Genomic DNA, 19,358 nt, shown 5'->3' with positions numbered 1-19,358 from the left:
TAATTATTATAAAGGATTTATATAGTGCCCATTGCTTTTTTTTTTTATAATAAAAAAATAATAATTATTATAAAGGATTTATATAGTGCCCATTGCTTTTTCTATAATAATATTAATTATTAAAAAGGATTTATATAGTGCAATTTATATAGTACCCATTCCATTTTTTAAATAATAAAATTAATTTATTTATTATTATTATTATTATTATAATAAATAACTTATATAGTGCCCATTGCTTTTTTATCATAAAAAAATAATATTAATTATTATAAAGGATTTATATAGTGCCCATTGCTTTTTTTTATAATAATAAAATATTATTATGAATTATTATAAAGGATTTATACAGTGCCTATCACTTTTTTGATAATAAAATAATACTATTTATTATTATAAAGGATTTATATAGTGCCCATTGCTTTTTTATATAATAATAAAATATTATTAATTATTATTATAATTAATATAAAGGATTTACACAGCTTTCCCATAACTTTATGTTAGGGCAAATAGTACAGTTACAATACAGGAGGAATCATTAATTACAACATTAAAAATATTGCAACGACCGCCATTTTATTCTCCAGTCTTTGCTAAAAAAATTATATAATGTTTACGGGTTGTAAGTCAATTTCTAGCAAAAAAATACTGATTTTAACTTTTACACAACAAATGTCAGAAATTCGCCCGGTCCCTAAATGGTTAAGGGGGGGGGGGGTAAATCTTCCAGGGCTCCTCAGTGCTGCAGCCGCTGCCGTTCCTCTTCTCTCCATTAGAGGGCGCTCCTCCCTCATCCTCCAGCACAGCTCGGTGACTCGCGCAGGCGCAGCTCCTTGTGCGGCCACACGGTGGCGCTCGGGTGACTCCTCGTACCGGAAGTAGTCGCTCTCATACCGGAAGTAGTCGTTCTGTGTCACCCCGGTGGAAGGCGGTGAGTTGTCTCTCCGGGAAGGAGTCAGGAAGAAGTCGGAGATGGAGGCGGTCGGGTGGCTGCTGAGAGCCGTCATTGTTCTGGTCGCACACAGGTCAGTCCGAGCTTCTCCTCCTCTCTCCCCGGGACAGGTGGTGTAATTCCCCGCTGTGACCCCCAGGGGGCGCCCATTCCGGCCCTTCTCTATTATAGACGCCGCGTACTGTGTGCGGAGAGAATGTAATTCCCCGCAGTGACCGGCAGGCGGCGCTCCCGTCTTCTCTATATCGGTGTGTTTCCCTCGTTTGGCCGCCAGAGGGCGCCCGTACTACGCATTGTACCGTTTATTATATGGAGGGGATATCGGAGGATGCGCTTCTCTCAGACCGCCACCAGATGGCGCCCGTTCCCTGCATTGTATTCTATACACCAATATAGAGGGCTGTACTTCCCACCACTACCACCAGGGGGCGCTGGGATTCCATGTCCAGGCTGTGTCCCTTCCTGATCCATGGAGTGTCACGTTTATTAGTGTCCCCTCGCATCCCCCCTGTGTGTCACATTTATTAGTGTCCCCTCATCTCTCCCTGTGTGTCACATTTATTAGTGTCCCCTCATCCCCCCCTGTGTGTCACATTTATTAGTGTCCCCTCATCTCCCCCCTGTGTGTCACATTTATTAGTGTCCCCTCATCTCCCCCTGTGTGTCACATTTATTAGTGTCCCCTCATCTCCCCCTGTGTGTCACATTTATTAGTGTCCCCTCATCTCCCCCCCCTGTGTGTCACATTTATTAGTGTCCCCTCATCTCCCCCCTGTGTGTCACATTTATTAGTGTCCCCTCATCCCCCCCTGTGTGTCACATTTATTAGTGTCCCCTCATCTCCCCCCTGTGTGTCACATTTATTAGTGTCCCCTCATCTCCCCCGTGTGTCACATTTATTAGTGTCCCCTCATCTCCCCCCTGTGTGTCACATTTATTAGTGTCCCCTCATCTCCCCCTGTGTGTCACATTTATTAGTGTCCCCTCATTCCCCCCCCCCCTGTGTGTCACATTTATTAGTGTCCCCTCATCTCCCCCTGTGTGTCACATTTATTAGTGTCCCCTCATCTCCCCCCCTGTGTGTCACATTTATTAGTGTCCCCTCATCTCCCCCCCTGTGTGTCACATTTATTAGTGTCCCCTCATCTCCTCCCTGTGTGTCACATTTATTGGTGTCCCCTCATCCCCCCCCGTGTGTCACATTTATTAGTGTCCCCTCATCTCCCCTCCCCCTGTGTGTCACATTTATTAGTGTCCCCTCATCTCCTCTCTGTGTGTCACATTTATTAGTGTCCCCTCATCTCCTCCCTGTGTGTCACATTTATTAGTGTCCCCTCATGTCCTCCCCCCTGTGTGTCACATTTATTTGTGTCCCCTCATCTCTCCCCTGTGTGTTACATTTATTTGTGTCCCCTCAGTTTCTGATCATTTGTATTCATTTCCCCTCAGGTGGGCGGAGTCATCTCAGGTTCAGGAAGAGAGTCCGCCGGGGAATTCCGGTAAGTGTTGCGCCATGTTAGGCGTTGCGCGGTCTCTGTGGTTGGCGGTGCTCTCACCCCCTCCCCCGTGTTGTGTGTTGCAGAGGTCCCGGCGGTGAACCCGTGTTGGAGGACCGAGGAATTCACCGTCTCCAGAGATTGCTACAACTGTAACCAATTTGACCTGGTAAGTGTCCCTCTGTGGCTCCGCCCCCCCCGGTGTGCAGGGCGATGGGCGGGGCTGTGTGCGATCAGCTGATCCCCCGCACGCAGTGACGCTTTCTCTTTCCCTTCCAGAAATGGGTGAGTCAGTGCGGAGTCACCGGATTCATCGAGCAAGTCAGCTGCAGCCCCTCCAAGAAAGTGGAATACAAGAGGTAAGGAAGGGGGCGGAGCTTAGGAGCCGTCATGGCCGCCTGCGATCAGCAAACGGCTGCAGTGTTGTGTACCAATCTGCTGTGAGGGGGCGGGGCCACCAGGCGATAGCACTAAGCTAGTGGGTGTGGAATGTGGGCGGAGCAGTCAATGGCTGTCATTCAGTGAAGGGTTTAATTTAGACTGTCAGCTCTTCTGCCGAGTGTTGCACCCAGAGACAGAACGTACTCGCGGCTGGGCCGCCATTCTTGGTGCGGGATTACCTACTTTAACCTTAAAGAGAACCTGTCCGGGTAGATGTACAGCAGAAGCCCATGGTGACTGTGTGAGCGGGGGTGGGGCATTGTGAGGGCAGGGGCGGGGCATTGTGAGAGTGGGGGCGGGTCATATGTAAATTCTGTCCTGACAACACAACTTTTACTGCTGGAAAGTGATGACACATCCCCCATCTGGGTCAGATTAAAGGGGGGGCGGGGTTTATTTGCTCACTCTGAGATTGTCTCCGCCCTCTTTCAGCTGCCGCTCGGTCGGCATGGAGAAGAGGGTCTTCTGGGAGTTTGTGGGGATCATGATGGCGGCCGCCGTGTTCCTGGCGCTGGTGGTGGTGTTTCGGCAGAGGACGTTGGACCGGAGGGCCCTGGAGAAAGTGCGGAAGCAGATCGAATCCATCTGATCCTCGGAGGCGGATAGAGAAGTGACACGCCCACCTTATGGCCAATCCCATTCCTGGAGCTGCAGCAGTGATATTTCAGTTATGAGTGGAGCCCCCTGCTGGCTTCCTCTATGTCTTGGGGGACTCCAGCAGTGACCCCTCCCACCTTCATCCCTCCAGAGTTGTCACTGATGGGGAACCCTGAGACGGGGGGGGGGGATTTATTCTCCATCATCCATTGAAATGACTGTTGTGGGCGGAGTCACCGTTTTAGACTAAGGACCCCTTCACCAGGAGGGGCCCCCGATCTTCCCCCCAGGACTCCGAGGGGGGAGGGGGGTAACATGGACCCTCGATGTTTGGACTTTCGATGTATTTATTATATAAACTGATACAATGTTGGCGTTTTATATTTTTAGGAAAATAAAAAAATTACTTTTAATTTTATTATTTATTTCTTAAACACTTTTATACACATTTCACATCACCACCATAGAGATCCCCCAGTGTGAGGTCATGTGATCGCTCCCAGTGTGAGGTCATGTGATCATTCCCAGCCAATGTGGTGAAGGCTCCCAGAGTGGGGTCATGTGATCGCTCCCAGCCAATGTGGTGAAAGCCCCCAGTGTGGGGTAATTCACTCCTAGCCAATATTATGAAAGCCCCCAGTGTGAGGTCATGTGATCGCTCCCAGCCAATGTGGTGATCGCCCCCAGTGTGAGGTCATGTGATCGCTCCCAGCCAATGTGGTGATCGCCCCCAGTGTGAGGTCATGTGATCACTCCCAGCCAATGTGGTGAAGGCTCCCAGTGTGAGGTCATGTGATCACTCCCAGCCAATGTGGTGAAAGCTCCCAGTGTGAGGTCATGTGATCACTCCCAGCCAATGTGGTGAAAGCTCCCAGTGTGAGGTCATGTGATCACTCCCAGCCAATGTGGTGAAAGCTCCCAGTGTGAGGTCATGTGATCACTCCCAGCCAATGTGGTGAAAGCTCCCAGTGTGAGGTCATGTGATCACTCCCAGCCAATGTGGTGAAAGCTCCCAGTGTGAGGTCATGTGATCACTCCCAACCAATGTGGTGAAAGCTCCCAGTGTGAGGTCATGTGATCGCTTCCAGCCAATATTATGAAAGCCCCCAGTGTGGGGTCATGTGATCGCTCCCAACCAATGTGGTGAAGGCTCCCAGTGTGAGGTCATGTGATCGCTCCCAGCCAATGTGGTGATCGCTCCCAGTGTGAGGTCATGTGATCGCTCCCAACCAATGTGGTGAAGGCTCCCAGTGTGGGGTCATGTGATCACTCCCAGCCAATGTGGTGATCGCTTCCAGTGTGAGGTCATGTGATCGCTCCCAGCCAATGTAGTGGGCTGATGAAACATTGTCCCCTGAGGACCTCTATCCGACTGACACCAATGATTGAGGGTCTATTCTCCCCTAGGGGCCACTATTTCACTGACACCAATAATTTGATGGTTATTCTCTCCTGGAGGCCACAATCCTGTGACACCAATGATTTGAGGGGGGGGGGGGGGTTCTATTCTTGCCTGGGTGCCACAGTCCCACTAACACTAATGATTTAAGGGCTATTCTCCTCTGGGGGCCACTATTCTACTGACACCAATGAATTAGGGGGCTCTTCTCTCCTGGGGGCTGCTATCCCACTGACACAAATGATTTGGGGGGCTATTCTTTCCCTGGGGGCCACTATTCCACTGACACCAATGATTTGGGGGGCTATTGTCCCTTGGGGGCCACTATCCCACTGACAAAAATTATATGGGGGGTCCACTATTTTACTGACACCAATGATTTGGGGGGCTATTGTCCCCTGGGGGCCACTATTTGGCTGACACAATGATTTGGGGGCACTATTCTCCCCTGGGGGCCACTATTCCACTGAAATGATTTTGGGGGGGACTATCCCACTAACACCAATGATTTGGGGGGGGGCCACTGTCCCTTTCCATACTTCTATATACATGGAAGGTTCTGGTCTCACTAAGGTTGGTGAATAATGAAGACGCCATGAAAGTGATTGGAATGAAGTGATAGATTATTGATTATTGATCATGCAGTGTATAGATGGACGGAACCTCCGGTGTCATTGGCCGGCCCGCGTGTCTCATCCCCCCTCCCCCCCTATATTTGGCGCTCTGCGCCTCTCTTATCTCGGGCGGATTATTTATCGCACATTGTACAGACGGATAATCCTCATCTCACACGTCATTGATACAAAGTATTTATTTCCTCCTCTACAATAATCCCCCCGCAGGGCGGACGCCATCGCTCGCCTCGTCCGCCATCAGATTGGCGCTCCGGAGATCAGCTCCTCGTCTCATTCATGGCTGCCCCCGGGGCCGCGTCTCTGGAGATTGGCGGCTGCTGGGACGCCGTCTCCCATCGCTGATAAGCGGCGTCTCTGTCGCAGATCGGGAGATAGACGGGCGTCTCCATCTGTGCGCTCGCCTCTTCCAATATGGCGGAAAGTTTGGAAACTTCACAGAAGTGGCGGAAGATTCCGGCGTCTCAGAGGCATCTCAGGAAGAAATGGTTGCAGACGCTTCGTCTGGGGCAGTCGCAGAGCTTTCCGATCCGAAGTCCGCGTTTTACCGCGCACGCCTCTCCCATGATGCACTGAGAAAGAGAAGGCGGGAGAACGTTAGCTGTGTGATGTCATAGGGAGGCGGGACAATGTTCTGTGTACAGCGCTGCGGTATATGTCAGAGTGTGTGAGTGTGGGGGAGGGGGCATTAGAGTGTAAGCTCCTCTGGTACAGAGACTGATGTGACTGTGGGGGGAGGGGACATTAGAGTGTAAGCTCCTCTGGTACAGAGACTGATGTGACTGTGGGGGAGGAGACATTAGAGTGTAAGCTCCTCTGGTACAGAGACTGATGTGACTGTGGGGGAGGGGACATTAGAGTGTAAGCTCCTCTGGTACAGAGACTGATGTGACTGTGGGGGAGGGGACATTCGAGTGTAAGCTCCTGTGGTACAGAGACTGATGTGACTGTGGGGGAGGGGACATTAGAGTGTAAGCTCCTCTGGTACAGAGACTGATGTGACTGTGGGGGGAGGGGACATTAGAGTGTAAGCTCCTCTGGTACAGAGACTGATGTGACTGTGGGGGAGGGGACATTAGAGTGTAAGCTCCTCTGGTACAGAGACTGATGTGACTGTGGGGGAGGGGACATTAGAGTGTAAGCTCCTCTGGTACAGAGACTGATGTGACTGTGGGGGAGGGGACATTAGAGTGTAAGCTCCTCTGGTACAGAGACTGATGTGACTGTGGGGGAGGGGACATTAGAGTGTAAGCTCCTCTGGTACAGAGACTGATGTGACTGTGGGGGAGGGGACATTAGAGTGTAAGCTCCTCTGGTACAGAGACTGATGTGACTGTGGGGGAGGGGACATTAGAGTGTAAGCTCCTCTGGTACAGAGACTGATGTGACTGTGGGGGGAGGGGACATTAGAGTGTAAGCTCCTCTGGTACAGAGACTGATGTGAATGTGTGGGGAAGGGGACATTAGAGTGTAAGCTCCTCTGCTACAGAGACTGATGTGACTGTGTGGGGAGGGGACATTAGAGTGTAAGCTCCTCTGGTACAGAGACTGATGTGACTGTGGGGGGGACATTAGAGTGTAAGCTCCTCTTCTACAGAGACTGATGTGACTGTGTGGGGAGGGGACATTAGAGTGTAAGCTCCTCTGGTACAGAGACTGATGTGACTGTGGGGGGAGGGGACATTAGAGTGTAAGCTCCTCTGTACAGCAGTGCGGTATATAGAATGGTATTGGGTCGGTCCCGGCTCACCTTGGGCATTTGGTTCAGTTTGGACTCCCATAGGATTCCCCTCTTGGATTGGAGTTTTTCCAGAACATCCTGGAGCTCCAGAAGCTGCGGACAGACAGAAGGACACAGAGGACGGTTATTGATCTTCTATAGAAGAAGATATTGGAGAGTAGAATCCCCGCAATCTGACAACTCATTCTATAATAAACTAACAAGATTTGTAATACAATGCGAACGTTCGGATTGGTTCTCTGGTTAGAGGCGGGATCACACACTGGGGGAGGGTGTCAGGTAATGGGTTCTATAGAGATAGATTGATTATTGATGATCGGTGGAGGGATTGATATTGGTTTATAGTAATATAGAGTTATAGATTGATACGCTGATTAAAGAGATTCAGAAAAGATTTATATTAGATTAACAATATTAGATTGATGATTGATTAAAGATAGACTAACAGATTTATCATAGAGAGGCTGATAATTGATTGATAATGCAATAGATTGAGAATAGATAAACAATATTAGATTGATAATTGATTGATTAAAGACAGACTGATACATTTATGATAGAGGGGTTGAGAATTGACTGACAATACAATAAATTGATAATAGACAATATAATATTAGATTTAAAATGAGATCAATTATGCTGATTGATTAAAGATAAACTGATATCTATTCAATAGTGAAGTTGATAATAGATTGGTAAAATAAATTGATAATAGATAAACAATATTCGATTGATATTTGATTGACTGACTAAAGATAGATTGATAGTAAGGTAAATGATACTGATTGATTAAAGACCGACTGATAGATTTATAATAGAGAGATTGATAATTAATTGTAAATGCAATAGATTATTAATAAATTAATTAAAGATGGATTGTAAGATATATAACTGAGAGGTTGATTAAAAATTGATACAATAAATTGATAATAGATCAAAATATTAGATTGATAATTGATTGTTTAAAAATAGATTGAGAGATAATAGATTGATAATAAGATAAATTATGCTGATTGATTAACGATAAACTGATACAGTATATTTTAATAGTGATAATAGTGAAGTCGATAATAGATTGGTAAAATAAATTGATAATAGATAAAAAATATTGGATTGATATTTGATCGACTGACTAAATACAGAATGCGAGATAATAGATTGATAGTAAGATATATTATGCTGATTGATTAAAGACAGACTGATACATTTATGATGGAGGGGTTGATAATAGACTGACAATTCAATAAATTGACAATATTAGATTGATAATTGATTGATCAAAAACAGATTGAGAGGTAATAGATTAATAATAAAATAAATTGTGCTGATTTTTTAAAATAGACTAATAGATTTATAATAGAGAGGGTGATAATAGATTATTAATAAACAATATTACGTTAATAATTGATTGATTAAAGATGGATTGTAAGATTTATAACAGAGAGGTTGATTAAAGATTGATACAATAAATTGATAATAGATCAAAATATTAGATTGATAATTGATTGTTTAAATATAGATTGAGAGATATTAGATTGATAATAAGATCAATTATGCTGATTGATTAAAGATAAACTGATACAGTATATTTTAATACTGAAGTCGATATTAGATTGGTAAAATAAATTGATAATACATAAACAATATTAGATTGATATTCGATTGACTGACTAAAGATAGATTGAGAGATAATAGATTGATAGTAAGATAAATTATTCAGATTGATTAAAGATAGACTGATAATTTATAATAGAGAGATTGGTAATTGATTGATTAAAGATAGACTGATACATTTATAACAGAGCTGTTGATAATGGATGTACAATAAACTGATAATGGATAAACAATATTAGATTGATAAATAATTGATTGATTAAAGATAGTTTGAGAGATAATAGATTGATAATAAGATATATTAATTGATTGATTAAAGATAGACTGATATATTTTTAATAGTGAAGTTAATAATAGATTGAAACAATAAACTGATAATAGATAAACAATATTTGATTGATGATTGATTGATTAAAAACAGACTACAGAGATAATAGATTAATAATAAGATACATTATGCTGATTGATTAAAGATAGACTGATATATTTTAATAGTGAAATTGATAAAATAAATTGATAATAGTTAAACAATATTAGATTGATTAATAATTGATTAATTAAAGATAGATTGAGAGATAATAGATTGATAATAAGATATATTAATTGATTGATTGATTAAAGATAGACTGATAGATTTTTGATAGTGAAGTTAATAATAGATTGAAACAATAAACTGATAATAGATAAACAATATTTGATTGATGATTGATTGATTAAAGACAGACTGAGAGATAATAGATTAATAATAAGATACATTATGCTGATTGATTAACGATAGACTGATATATTTTAATAGTGAAATTGATAAAATAAATTGATAATAGATAAACAATATTAGATTGATTATTAATTGATTAAAGATAGGTTGAGAGATAATAGATTGATAATAAGATATATTATGCAGATTGATCAGAAGATAGACTGATATGTTTTTGATAGAAAAGTTGATAATATATTGACACAATAAACTGATAATAGATAAACAATATTCGATTGATAATTGATTGATTAAAGACAGACTGAGAGATATTAGATTGATTTTAAGATATGTTAATATTAGATTATTTGATAAAAAATTGACTGATAGATAATAGATTTATGATGAATACATTGATTCTAGATCGATAATAGGTTTCTAATAAACATAATAGATATTTTGATAATAGGTTGAAAATTTATTAAAAAGATAGACAAAGTGACAATAGAAGGACAAATTGATCGATTATAGATCGGTAGACAGATAAACGGATAGACTTTTAATGTTTTGCTGTCCCATATTTCTGCTGTGTCTAGGTATTATATAACATTCTATGGTATTGTGTTTTTTATGTTCTAAGTAGAAAACCGATCAGATTATAAAACAAAATGATAAAAAAAAGGCGTTTTGGAAAGAAAAATGGGATGTGGAGTTTCTGAGTAATTCTTATCTACATCCAGTTGTTGGCGCTCTGATTGATGTGGGACGGTGGGGTACAGAGACCCCCCCCAGCACAATGCCCACCTATGTGCCCAACAGGTCCTCTTTGTTGCTGGGCAGATAAGTTTCTTTTCGTTTTGCCCCTCCCCTTGCGCATGTTATTTTAAATTAACCCCGCTCCAGTTTTTCAGGTCGCTGTTCAGCAATTACCATTCGAGAAACGCTTGAAACAAAGTAACATTCAAAAGCGAAAAAATCTAAAAACGGCGAGACGCTCACCAGCTCCTTTTCGCTGCCTCTGGGATTGGCGCGCGTCTTCCCGAACTCCAGGATGGCGAGCAGAGAGGCAATAAGGCACAGAGACAAGGCTGGTGACCAGTGTGTGGGGCTCATGGCTGCGGGCGGGAGGTGACGGTCCGCGGTGTCGGTGGCTCGTCCAGTCAGTGACGGAGATTAGGTGGAACGCGGCGGTGTTAAAAGCTCGGCACGGGGGTGGCGCGTCGGGTCACTAAGCTGTGAAAGAAAGCAACTTAAATGACTTCAGCTGATCTCTGAAGAAAATCCCGTCTCTGACGTCATTGGCAGATTCTGTTACAATGTCGCATTTCTAAAATTCGCCAAATAATAACGGCGAGAGATCCGAGGATTGGAGGAGAGAGCGAGCGCCGGGGAGAATTCCCTGCTGTCCGCCATTACAGGCTGGGGACCGGGCCCTTCACAGCCAATGGAAAGAACTCCCTCAATTTATTATTATTTTCCTGTCTGTGACCCCATCATTGGGATGTTACCTGTACAAGGAATGGGGTGTCACCTGGACAGGAATTAAAACATTGTCAGAAGTTGTACCCCCCCCCCCCATCTCTTACAACAATGTCCCCATTGGTAGGATTTTTTTCCCTTCCTACCATAAGAAACAATGTTACTTTGTATTTCTTTATCTAACGTCTGATCAATGTTTATAAACAATGTTACTTTGTATCTCTCTATCTCCTGTCTAATGAATGTTTATAAACAATGTTACTTTGTATCTCGTGTCTGATCAATGTTTATAAACAATGTTACTTTGTATCTCTCTATCTCCTGTCTGATCAATGTTTATAAATAATGTTACTTTGTATCTCTCTATCTCCCGTCTGATCAATGTTTATAAATAATGTTACTTTGTTTCTCTCTATCTCCTGTCTGATCAATGTTTATAAACAATGTTACTTTGTTTCTCTCTATCTCCTGTCTAATCATTGTTTATAAACAATGTTACTTTGTATCTCTCTATCTCCTCTCTATCTCCTGTCTGATCAATGTTTATAAACAATGTTACTTTGTATCTCTCTATCTCCTGTCTGATCAATGTTTATAAACAATGTTACTTTGTATCTCCCGCCTGATCAATGTTTATAAACAATGTTACTTTGTATCTCTCCATCTCCCGTCTGATCAATGTTTATAAACAATGTTACTTTGTATCTCTCTATCTCCTGTCTGATCAATGTTTATAAACAATGTTACTTTGTATCTCTTTATCTCCTGTCTGATCAATGTTTATAAACAATGTTACTTTGTATCTCTCTATCTCCCGTCTGATCAATGTTTATAAACAATGTTACTTTGTATCTCTCTATCTCCTGTCTGATCAATGTTTATAAACAATGATACTTTGTATCTCTCTATCTCCTGTCTGATCAATGTTTATAAACAATGTTACTTTGTATCTCTCTATCTCCTGTCTGATCAATGTTTATAAACAATGTTACTTTGTATCTCTCTATCTCCCGTCTGATCAATGTTTATAAACAATGTTACTTTGTATCTCTCTATCTCCTGTCTGATCAATGTTTATAAACAATGTTACTTTGTATCTCTTTCTCCCGTCTGATCAATGTTTATAAACAATGTTACTTTGTATCTCTCCATCTCCTGTCTGATCAATGTTTATAAACAATGTTACTTTGTGTCTCTCTATCTCCTGTCTGATCAATGTTTATAAACAATGTTATTTTGTATCTCTCTATCTCCTGTCTGATCAATGTTTATAAACAATGTTACTTTGTATCTCTCTATCTCCTGTCTGATCAATGTTTATAAACAATGTTACTTTGTATCTATTATTCGGAGATTTCTGATTTCCGAGCCAAGGCCTGTATATAAACTTTGACCCCGCTATCCGATCCCATAATGCATTGCGGCCCCCAGCCGTGTCCTTTTGAGGGATGGAAGGCGCGCGGAGCGGCAGTTTGACGCAAAGTGGAGATTTGCATCCTTTTATCCCGCGCCCGCCGGACGCAGAGGGTGAAATCTAATTATCGGTGCCATCCTCATTCCTCCTGAAATAAATACCCGGAATTGCGGGGAATAATGGCGTATAAATTGTATTTTCATTTTTATTAAGTTTCCTGCAGCCGCCAGTGCGCCCAGACGCTGCCGCCGCCATCCGTCTTCCATGCAAATAAAATCATTAATGGGTGACATGGCTGATCAATAGGATTAGGGAGCGTCTTGGATATCGCCGTATTATGCTGCCCGGAGCCGGTCATCGGCGAGGCGAGGCGTCTACGCCGTATATCAATCCCAGATAATGACATCATACCATAACGCGGCGGGGAGACTCAGGAAATGTCCTCCGGTCACCATCAGTTATTTCTAAATACTTTCAGCGGAGACCTTTGTGCGACCGCCGGCAACTGGTAAAACCAGTCTGTAAATGGCAGACGCTGCAAGCGCGCCAAAGTCATCTTCATTCGCTTTTATTCTTCCTTTCATGTTATTCGTGGCAAAATTCAGCAGTTTTTTCACAGTGCTCCTGGACAGACCCACATTTTCTCATCACATACTTGTGCCGCAGACGCGTGTTGCGATAATACGCAGGTTTTGTGCCGTGGACACGTGTTGCGGTAATACGCAGGTTTTGTGCCGCGGACGCGTGTTGCGATAATACGCAGGTTTTGTGCCGCGGACGCGTGTTGCGGTAATACGCAGGTTTGTGCGGAGGACGCGTGTTGCGGTAATACGCAGGTTTTGTGCCGCGGACGCGTGTTGCGGTAATGCGCAGGTTTTGTGCCGCGGACGCGTGTTGCGGTAATACGCAGGTTTTGTGCCACGGACGCGTGTTGCGGTAATGCGCAGGTTTTGTGCGGAGGACGCGTGTTGCGGTAATACGCAGGTTTTGTGCCGCGGACGCGTGTTGCGGTAATGCGCAGGTTTTGTGCCGCGGACACGTGTTGCGGTAATACGCAGGTTTTGTGTCACGGACGCGTGTTGCGGTAATACGCAGGTTGTATGCCGCGGACACGTGTTGCGGTAATACGCAGGTTTTGTGCCACGGACGCGTGTTGTGGTAATATGCAGGTTTTGTGCCGCGGACGCGTGTTGCGGTAATGCGCAGGTTTTGTGCCGCGGACGCGTGTTGCGGTAATGCGCAGGTTTTGTGCCGCGGACGCGTGTTGCGGTAATACGCAGGTTGTATGCCGCGGACACGTGTTGCGGTAATACGCAGGTTTTGTGCCACGGACGCGTGTTGTGGTAATACGCAGGTTTTGTGCCGCGGACGCGTGTTGCGGTAATACGAAGGTTTTGTGTCACGGACGCGTGTTGCGGTAATACGCAGGTTGTATGCCGCGGACACGTGTTGCGGTAATACGCAGGTTTTGTGTCGCCGACGCGTGTTGCGGTAATACGCAGGTTTGTGTGGAGGACGCGTGTTGCGGTAATGCGCAGGTTTTGTGCCGCCGACGCGTGTTGCGGTAATACGCAGGTTTTGTGCCGCGGACACGTGTTGCGGTAATACGCAGGTTTTGTGCCACGGACGCGTGTTGCGGTAATACGCAGGTTTTTTTTGCCATGGACGCGTGTTGCGGTAATACGAAGGTTTTGTGCCATGGACGCGTGTTGCGGTAATGCGCAGGTTTGCTGCGATTGGTTCCTAACTTTTTGTGAATGAAGACCATTTTTTTTTTGTTTATATAAGCGCACTCAGAATTTCTATATATACTCGGCGCCTGTGAATACACGTGGATTTTTTTTTTTTTTCTTTAACCTAATCGCAATGACGGCGACAATTCCAACTGAAAAGATCTAATCAGCCTATTAGGCAATTTCACCGGCTTGCGAATGGCGGGCGTTTGGCGTCATTGCTCGGAGCGTTTCGAGGTGATGGTTATGTAAGAGAATAATTGCGAGTCGCTCACCTCGCCGGGCTCCCGTAATCACTTCCACCGCAGCAAAGCCGCTGATTATGTAAAACATTATGTAAACAGATTACAGCCCTTCTACCTGCAGGCGAGGTGCGAGGAACCCACAGGTCGGAGGCTCACCTAGCGCCCTCTGGTGGTCGTCTCATTTTAGTTTATTACATTCAATAACAAAAACAAAAAAAACTATAATTTTTTTTTTTTTTTTTTACAGTAACCCCCCCCCCCCCCCTCCATCGCGGGGGTTACATTCCAGACCCATCCGCAATGAGTGAAAATCCACAAAATAGAAATACCCAATTTAAATACACCCTAGGCATGTTTTTATAACTTTTACAGTACTTTTAAAAGCATTTTAAGGTCTTTAAACTCACTTTTAAAGCTATAGAAACACATTTAAACACATAAAAGATACTGAGAGACCGAGCAAGAGCTATGGAAACACAAAAATATTGAATTAATGATTTATTTAATAAAACAATACCCAAAATACCAGGACTGCGAAAACTGCGAAAACTGAACCGCGATATAACGGGGGTTTACTGTATATATATATATATATATATATAAAAAGATACATTGTAATCAGTTTATTTTATTAAATCTAATATACTCCTGCAACCATGGCAACAGTATTCACAAGATTAAAAAAAAAATATATATATATAGATAGATAGATAGATATTATTCTTTTTCTTTTTAATAAATAGGATTATACATAAAAAACATATATATATATATTGTAAAGATACATTTTAATCATTTTTTTTTATTAAATCTAATATTCTCCTGCAACCATGGCAACAGTATTCACAAAATTAGAAACGATATATATATATATAGATAGATAGATAGATATTATTATTATTTTTTTTTTAATAAATAGGAATATACATAAAAAACATTTATTTATATATATATATATATTTATTTTTTATTTATATATATATATATATATATATATATATATATATATATATATATATAAAAATAATATATATAATAACATAAAAAAATATAATAAATATATATATATATATATATATATATATATATATATATATATATATATATATATATATATATTGTAAAGATACATTTTGATTATTTTATTTTATTAAATCTAATATTCTCCTGCAACCATGGCAACAGTATTCACAAAATTAGAAACGATATATATATATATATATATATTATTTTATATTATAAAATTAATAATAAATAAAAATAAATATATATATCTAATATATAATAAGTAAAATAAAACAAAAATATAATATGTATAATAGCAAAAAACAAACTATATATATATATATATATATATATAATTATTATTTTATTTTTTATTTTTTTCCTGCAACCATGGCAACAGTATTCACAGGATTAGAAACTATATATAAAAAAAAAATATATATATATTATTCTATATTATAAAATTAATAATAAATAGAATTACACATACATGAATATATATATATATATATATATATATATACAGCGCCTTGCGAAAGTATTCGGCCCCCTTGAACTTTGCGACCTTTTGCCACATTTCAGGCTTCAAACATAAAGATATAAAACTGTAATTTTTTGTGAAGAATCAACAACAAGTGGGACACAATCATGAAGTGGAATGAAATTTATTGGATATTTCAAACTTTGTTAACAAATAAAAAACTGAAAAATTGGGCGTGCAAAATTATTCAGCCCCCTTACTTTCGGTGCAGCAAACTCTCTCCAGAAGTTCAGTGAGGATCTCTGAATGATCCAATGTTGACCTAAATGACTAATGATGATAAATAGAATCCACCTGTGTGTAATCAAGTCTCCGTATAAATGCACCTGCACTGTGATAGTCTCAGAGGTCCGTTTAAAGCGCAGAGAGCATCATGAAGAACAAGGAACACACCAGGCAGGTCAGAGATACTGTTGTGGAGAAGTTTAAAGCCGGATTTGGATACAAAAAGATTTCCCAAGCTTTAAACATCCCAAGGAGCACTGTGCAAGCGATAATATTGAAATGGAAGGAGTATCAGACCACTGCAAATCTACGAAGACCTGGCCGTCCCTCTAAACTTTCAGCTCATACAAGGAGAAGACTGATCAGAGATGCAGCCAAGAGGCCCATGATCACTCTGGATGAACTGCAGAGATCTACAGCTGAGGTGGGAGACTCTGTCCATAGGACAACAATCAGTCGTATACTGCACAAATCTGCCCTTTATGGAAGAGTGGCAAGAAGAAAGACATTTCTTAAAGATGTCCATAAAAAGTGTCATTTAAAGTTTGCCACAAGCCACCTGGGAGACACCAAACATGTGGAAGAAGGGGCTCTGGCAGGAAATTCTTGAGCAGGTAAGGATCTGCAGTAAAGGGGGTGAATGGACACACCGATGCTCTATCACTGAAGGCTTCACAAATACCAGAATTATAGATCATGCCACCCCTGCATATACCCCTCCCCCCACCCTCATATACCCCTCCCACCCATAAACCCCCCCTCCCATATACCCCTCCCCCCACCCTCATATACCCCTCCCACCCATAAACCCCCCTCCCATATACCCCTCCCCCCACCCTCATATACCCCTCCCACCCATAAACTCCCCCTCCCATATACCCCTCCCCCACCCTCATATACCCCTCCCACCCTCATATACCCCTCCCCCCACCCTCATATACCCCTCCCACCCATAAACCCCCCCACCCTCATATACCCATCCCACCCATAAACCCCCCACCCTCATATACCCCTCCCACCCATAACCCCCCCCACCCTCATATACCCCTCCCACCCATAACCCCCCCCCCCCCCACCCTCATATTTCCCTGTCTTATGGATAATGTTTCGGAGGAGCTGAGCTGTATATACATTCATTATTATAGTTCTGTCCCCCAACTGCCTGGATCCATCCTAGAGAGAGACGACATCCCATGTCCTGCAGCCATGGAAATTACATCACAGGAATGACCTCATATCACAGGAATGTGTATATAGTCAGTAATGAGAGTCACCACATTCATACACAAGACACTTTTATTGTGTTGTAGTCATACAAACCATCATATAAAACAATTCGGGGGACATTCAGACACGGGCAGGGGAGATAAGGGGGGGGAGAGACTAAACATTAGGGGGTGGAGCCTCTGTCATGGGGAGGGGAGACTGTACATCAGGGGGTGGAGCCTCTGTCATGGGGAGGGGAGACTGTACATCAGGGGGTGGAGCCTCTGTCATGGGGAGGGGAGACTGTACATCAGGGGGTGGAGCCTCTGTCATGGGGAGGAGAGAATGAACATCAGGGGGTGGAGCCTCTGTCATGGGGAGGGGAGACTGTACATCAGGGGGTGGAGCCTCTGTCATGGGGATGGGAGACTGAGCATCAAGGGGTGGGGCCTCTGTCATGGGGTAGGGGAGAGTGAACATCAGGGGGTGGAGCCTCTGTCATGCGGAGGAGAGAATGAACATCAGGGGGTGGAGCCTCTGTCATGGGGAGGGGAGACTGTACATCAGGGGGTGGAGCCTCTGTCATGCGGAGGAGAGAATGAACATCAGGGGGTGGAGCCTCTGTCATGGGGAGGGGAGACTGTACATCAGGGGGTGGAGCCTCTGTCATGGGGATGGGAGACTGAGCATCAAGTGGTGGGGCCTCTGTCATGGGGAGGGGGAGACTGAACATCAGGGGGTGGAGTCTCTGTCATTGGGAGGGGAGACTGTATGTCAAGAGACGGGGCCTCTTTCATGGGGAGGCTGAACATCAAGGGGTGGAGTTTCTGTCATGGGGAGGGGAGACTGAACATCAAGGGGTGGAGCCTCTGTCTTGGGGAGGGGAGACTGATCATCAGGGGGTGGAGCTTCTGTCTTGGGGAGGGGAGACTGATCATCAGGGGGTGGAGCCTCTGTCATTGGGAGGGGAGACTAAACATCAGAGGGTGGAGCCTCTGTCATGGGGAGGCTGAACATAAGGGGGTGGAGCCTCTGTCTTGGGGAGGGGAGACTGATCATCAGGGGGTGGAGCCTCTGTCATGGGGAGGGGAGACTGAACATCAGGGGGTGGAGCCCTTGTCATGAGGAGGGGAGACTGATCATCAGGGGGTGGAGCCTCTTTCATGGAAGGTCCAAGTATGGCAAGGGCCCGCCAGTATTGCAGGAGTGTTGGGCAGCAGAAGAGAGTTCCAGATGCCGGTGCAGTAAGGAGTAATATATTTTTATATTCCCTCCCCCCCTATGGACAAACAACCATTTAACCTTGGGAGGGGGGGACCCTACTGCATGGATAAAAGTACCAGGATCTCTATTAATGGCCCCCATACATCTAACACAAAATGCACTGACGGCATGCTGAAGTGACCTCTCATGCAATATTACTGCATGTTACTTCAGCTTGCCTTATGTGCCGTTCCAGCCTAATGAATTGGGGCCAACATCACCCGAAAGAAGGGGATTCTGGGAAGAGTGCGAAGGGTTATAAATTAGGGGTGGGGTTTAGAAGCGCATATGGTTGTCACATGACACAATCTAGATTGTAGTACAGATACATCTGGTGGTTCACATGGACAGGCGGGGGGTCCGGATTGGGTTTAGGTGGGATAGAAAGTCACAGGGATGGCGGGAACAGAGTACAAGACGGTGTCATCACAAGGGCGGTCGGTGACCCCACCCACGGGGGGAGGGGCTAGTAACACCGCAGCATGAATGAGCTGCAGGAGGCTCCTCGCAGGCAGTCGCACAGCTTCCCGATCCGCGGGCCGTGCTTCATGGCGCAACGCTCCCCAACGTCACACTGAGAGAAAGAAAGAAAAAACAGAATGAGGGGGCGCCATGTCAGTCATCGTCAGAGTATACAGATACAGGGATCTGATTGGACAGAAATCCCCAGAGGGT

At 43.6% G+C, this 19,358-nt stretch overlaps 2 protein-coding genes across 2 annotated transcripts in view; one reads left to right on the top strand and one right to left on the bottom strand.

Moving 5' to 3' along the window:
* Positions 1-890: 890 nt before the first annotated feature.
* On the top strand, positions 891-3,490 carry JTB (jumping translocation breakpoint). Its single transcript, XM_082242750.1, has 5 exons — positions 891-1,028; positions 2,405-2,454; positions 2,538-2,620; positions 2,731-2,810; positions 3,325-3,490. Exons 1-5 carry the CDS (start codon positions 976-978, stop codon positions 3,479-3,481), a joined length of 423 nt encoding a protein of 140 aa, XP_082098876.1. The 5' UTR covers positions 891-975; the 3' UTR covers positions 3,482-3,490.
* Positions 3,491-19,094: 15,604 nt separating this feature from the next.
* The window catches only part of LOC309569576 (cocaine- and amphetamine-regulated transcript protein-like), a 3,954-nt gene continuing 3,690 nt past the window's right edge, over positions 19,095-19,358 (bottom strand). The window contains exon 3 of the mRNA XM_082275458.1: positions 19,095-19,257. Coding sequence (XP_082131584.1) covers positions 19,150-19,257 — 108 coding nt within the window. The 3' untranslated portion in view covers positions 19,095-19,149. The remainder of the gene's footprint in view (positions 19,258-19,358) is intronic.

This window comes from Pelophylax lessonae (assembly GCF_965119305.1).
Source record: "Pelophylax lessonae genome assembly, chromosome: 13".
NCBI lineage: Eukaryota > Metazoa > Chordata > Amphibia > Anura > Ranidae > Pelophylax > Pelophylax lessonae.
This window is presented reverse-complemented; position numbering and strand designations above follow the sequence as displayed.

Coding starts and splice junctions, on each gene's coding strand:
- JTB (XM_082242750.1), top strand. CDS start 976: ATGGAGGCGGTCGGGTGGCTGCTGAGAGCCGTCATTGTTCTGGTCGCA. Junction 1,029..2,404: donor ATTGTTCTGGTCGCACACAG/GTCAGTCCGAGC, acceptor ATTTCCCCTCAG/GTGGGCGGAGTCATCTCAGG. Junction 2,811..3,324: donor AAGAAAGTGGAATACAAGAG/GTAAGGAAGGGG, acceptor GCCCTCTTTCAG/CTGCCGCTCGGTCGGCATGG.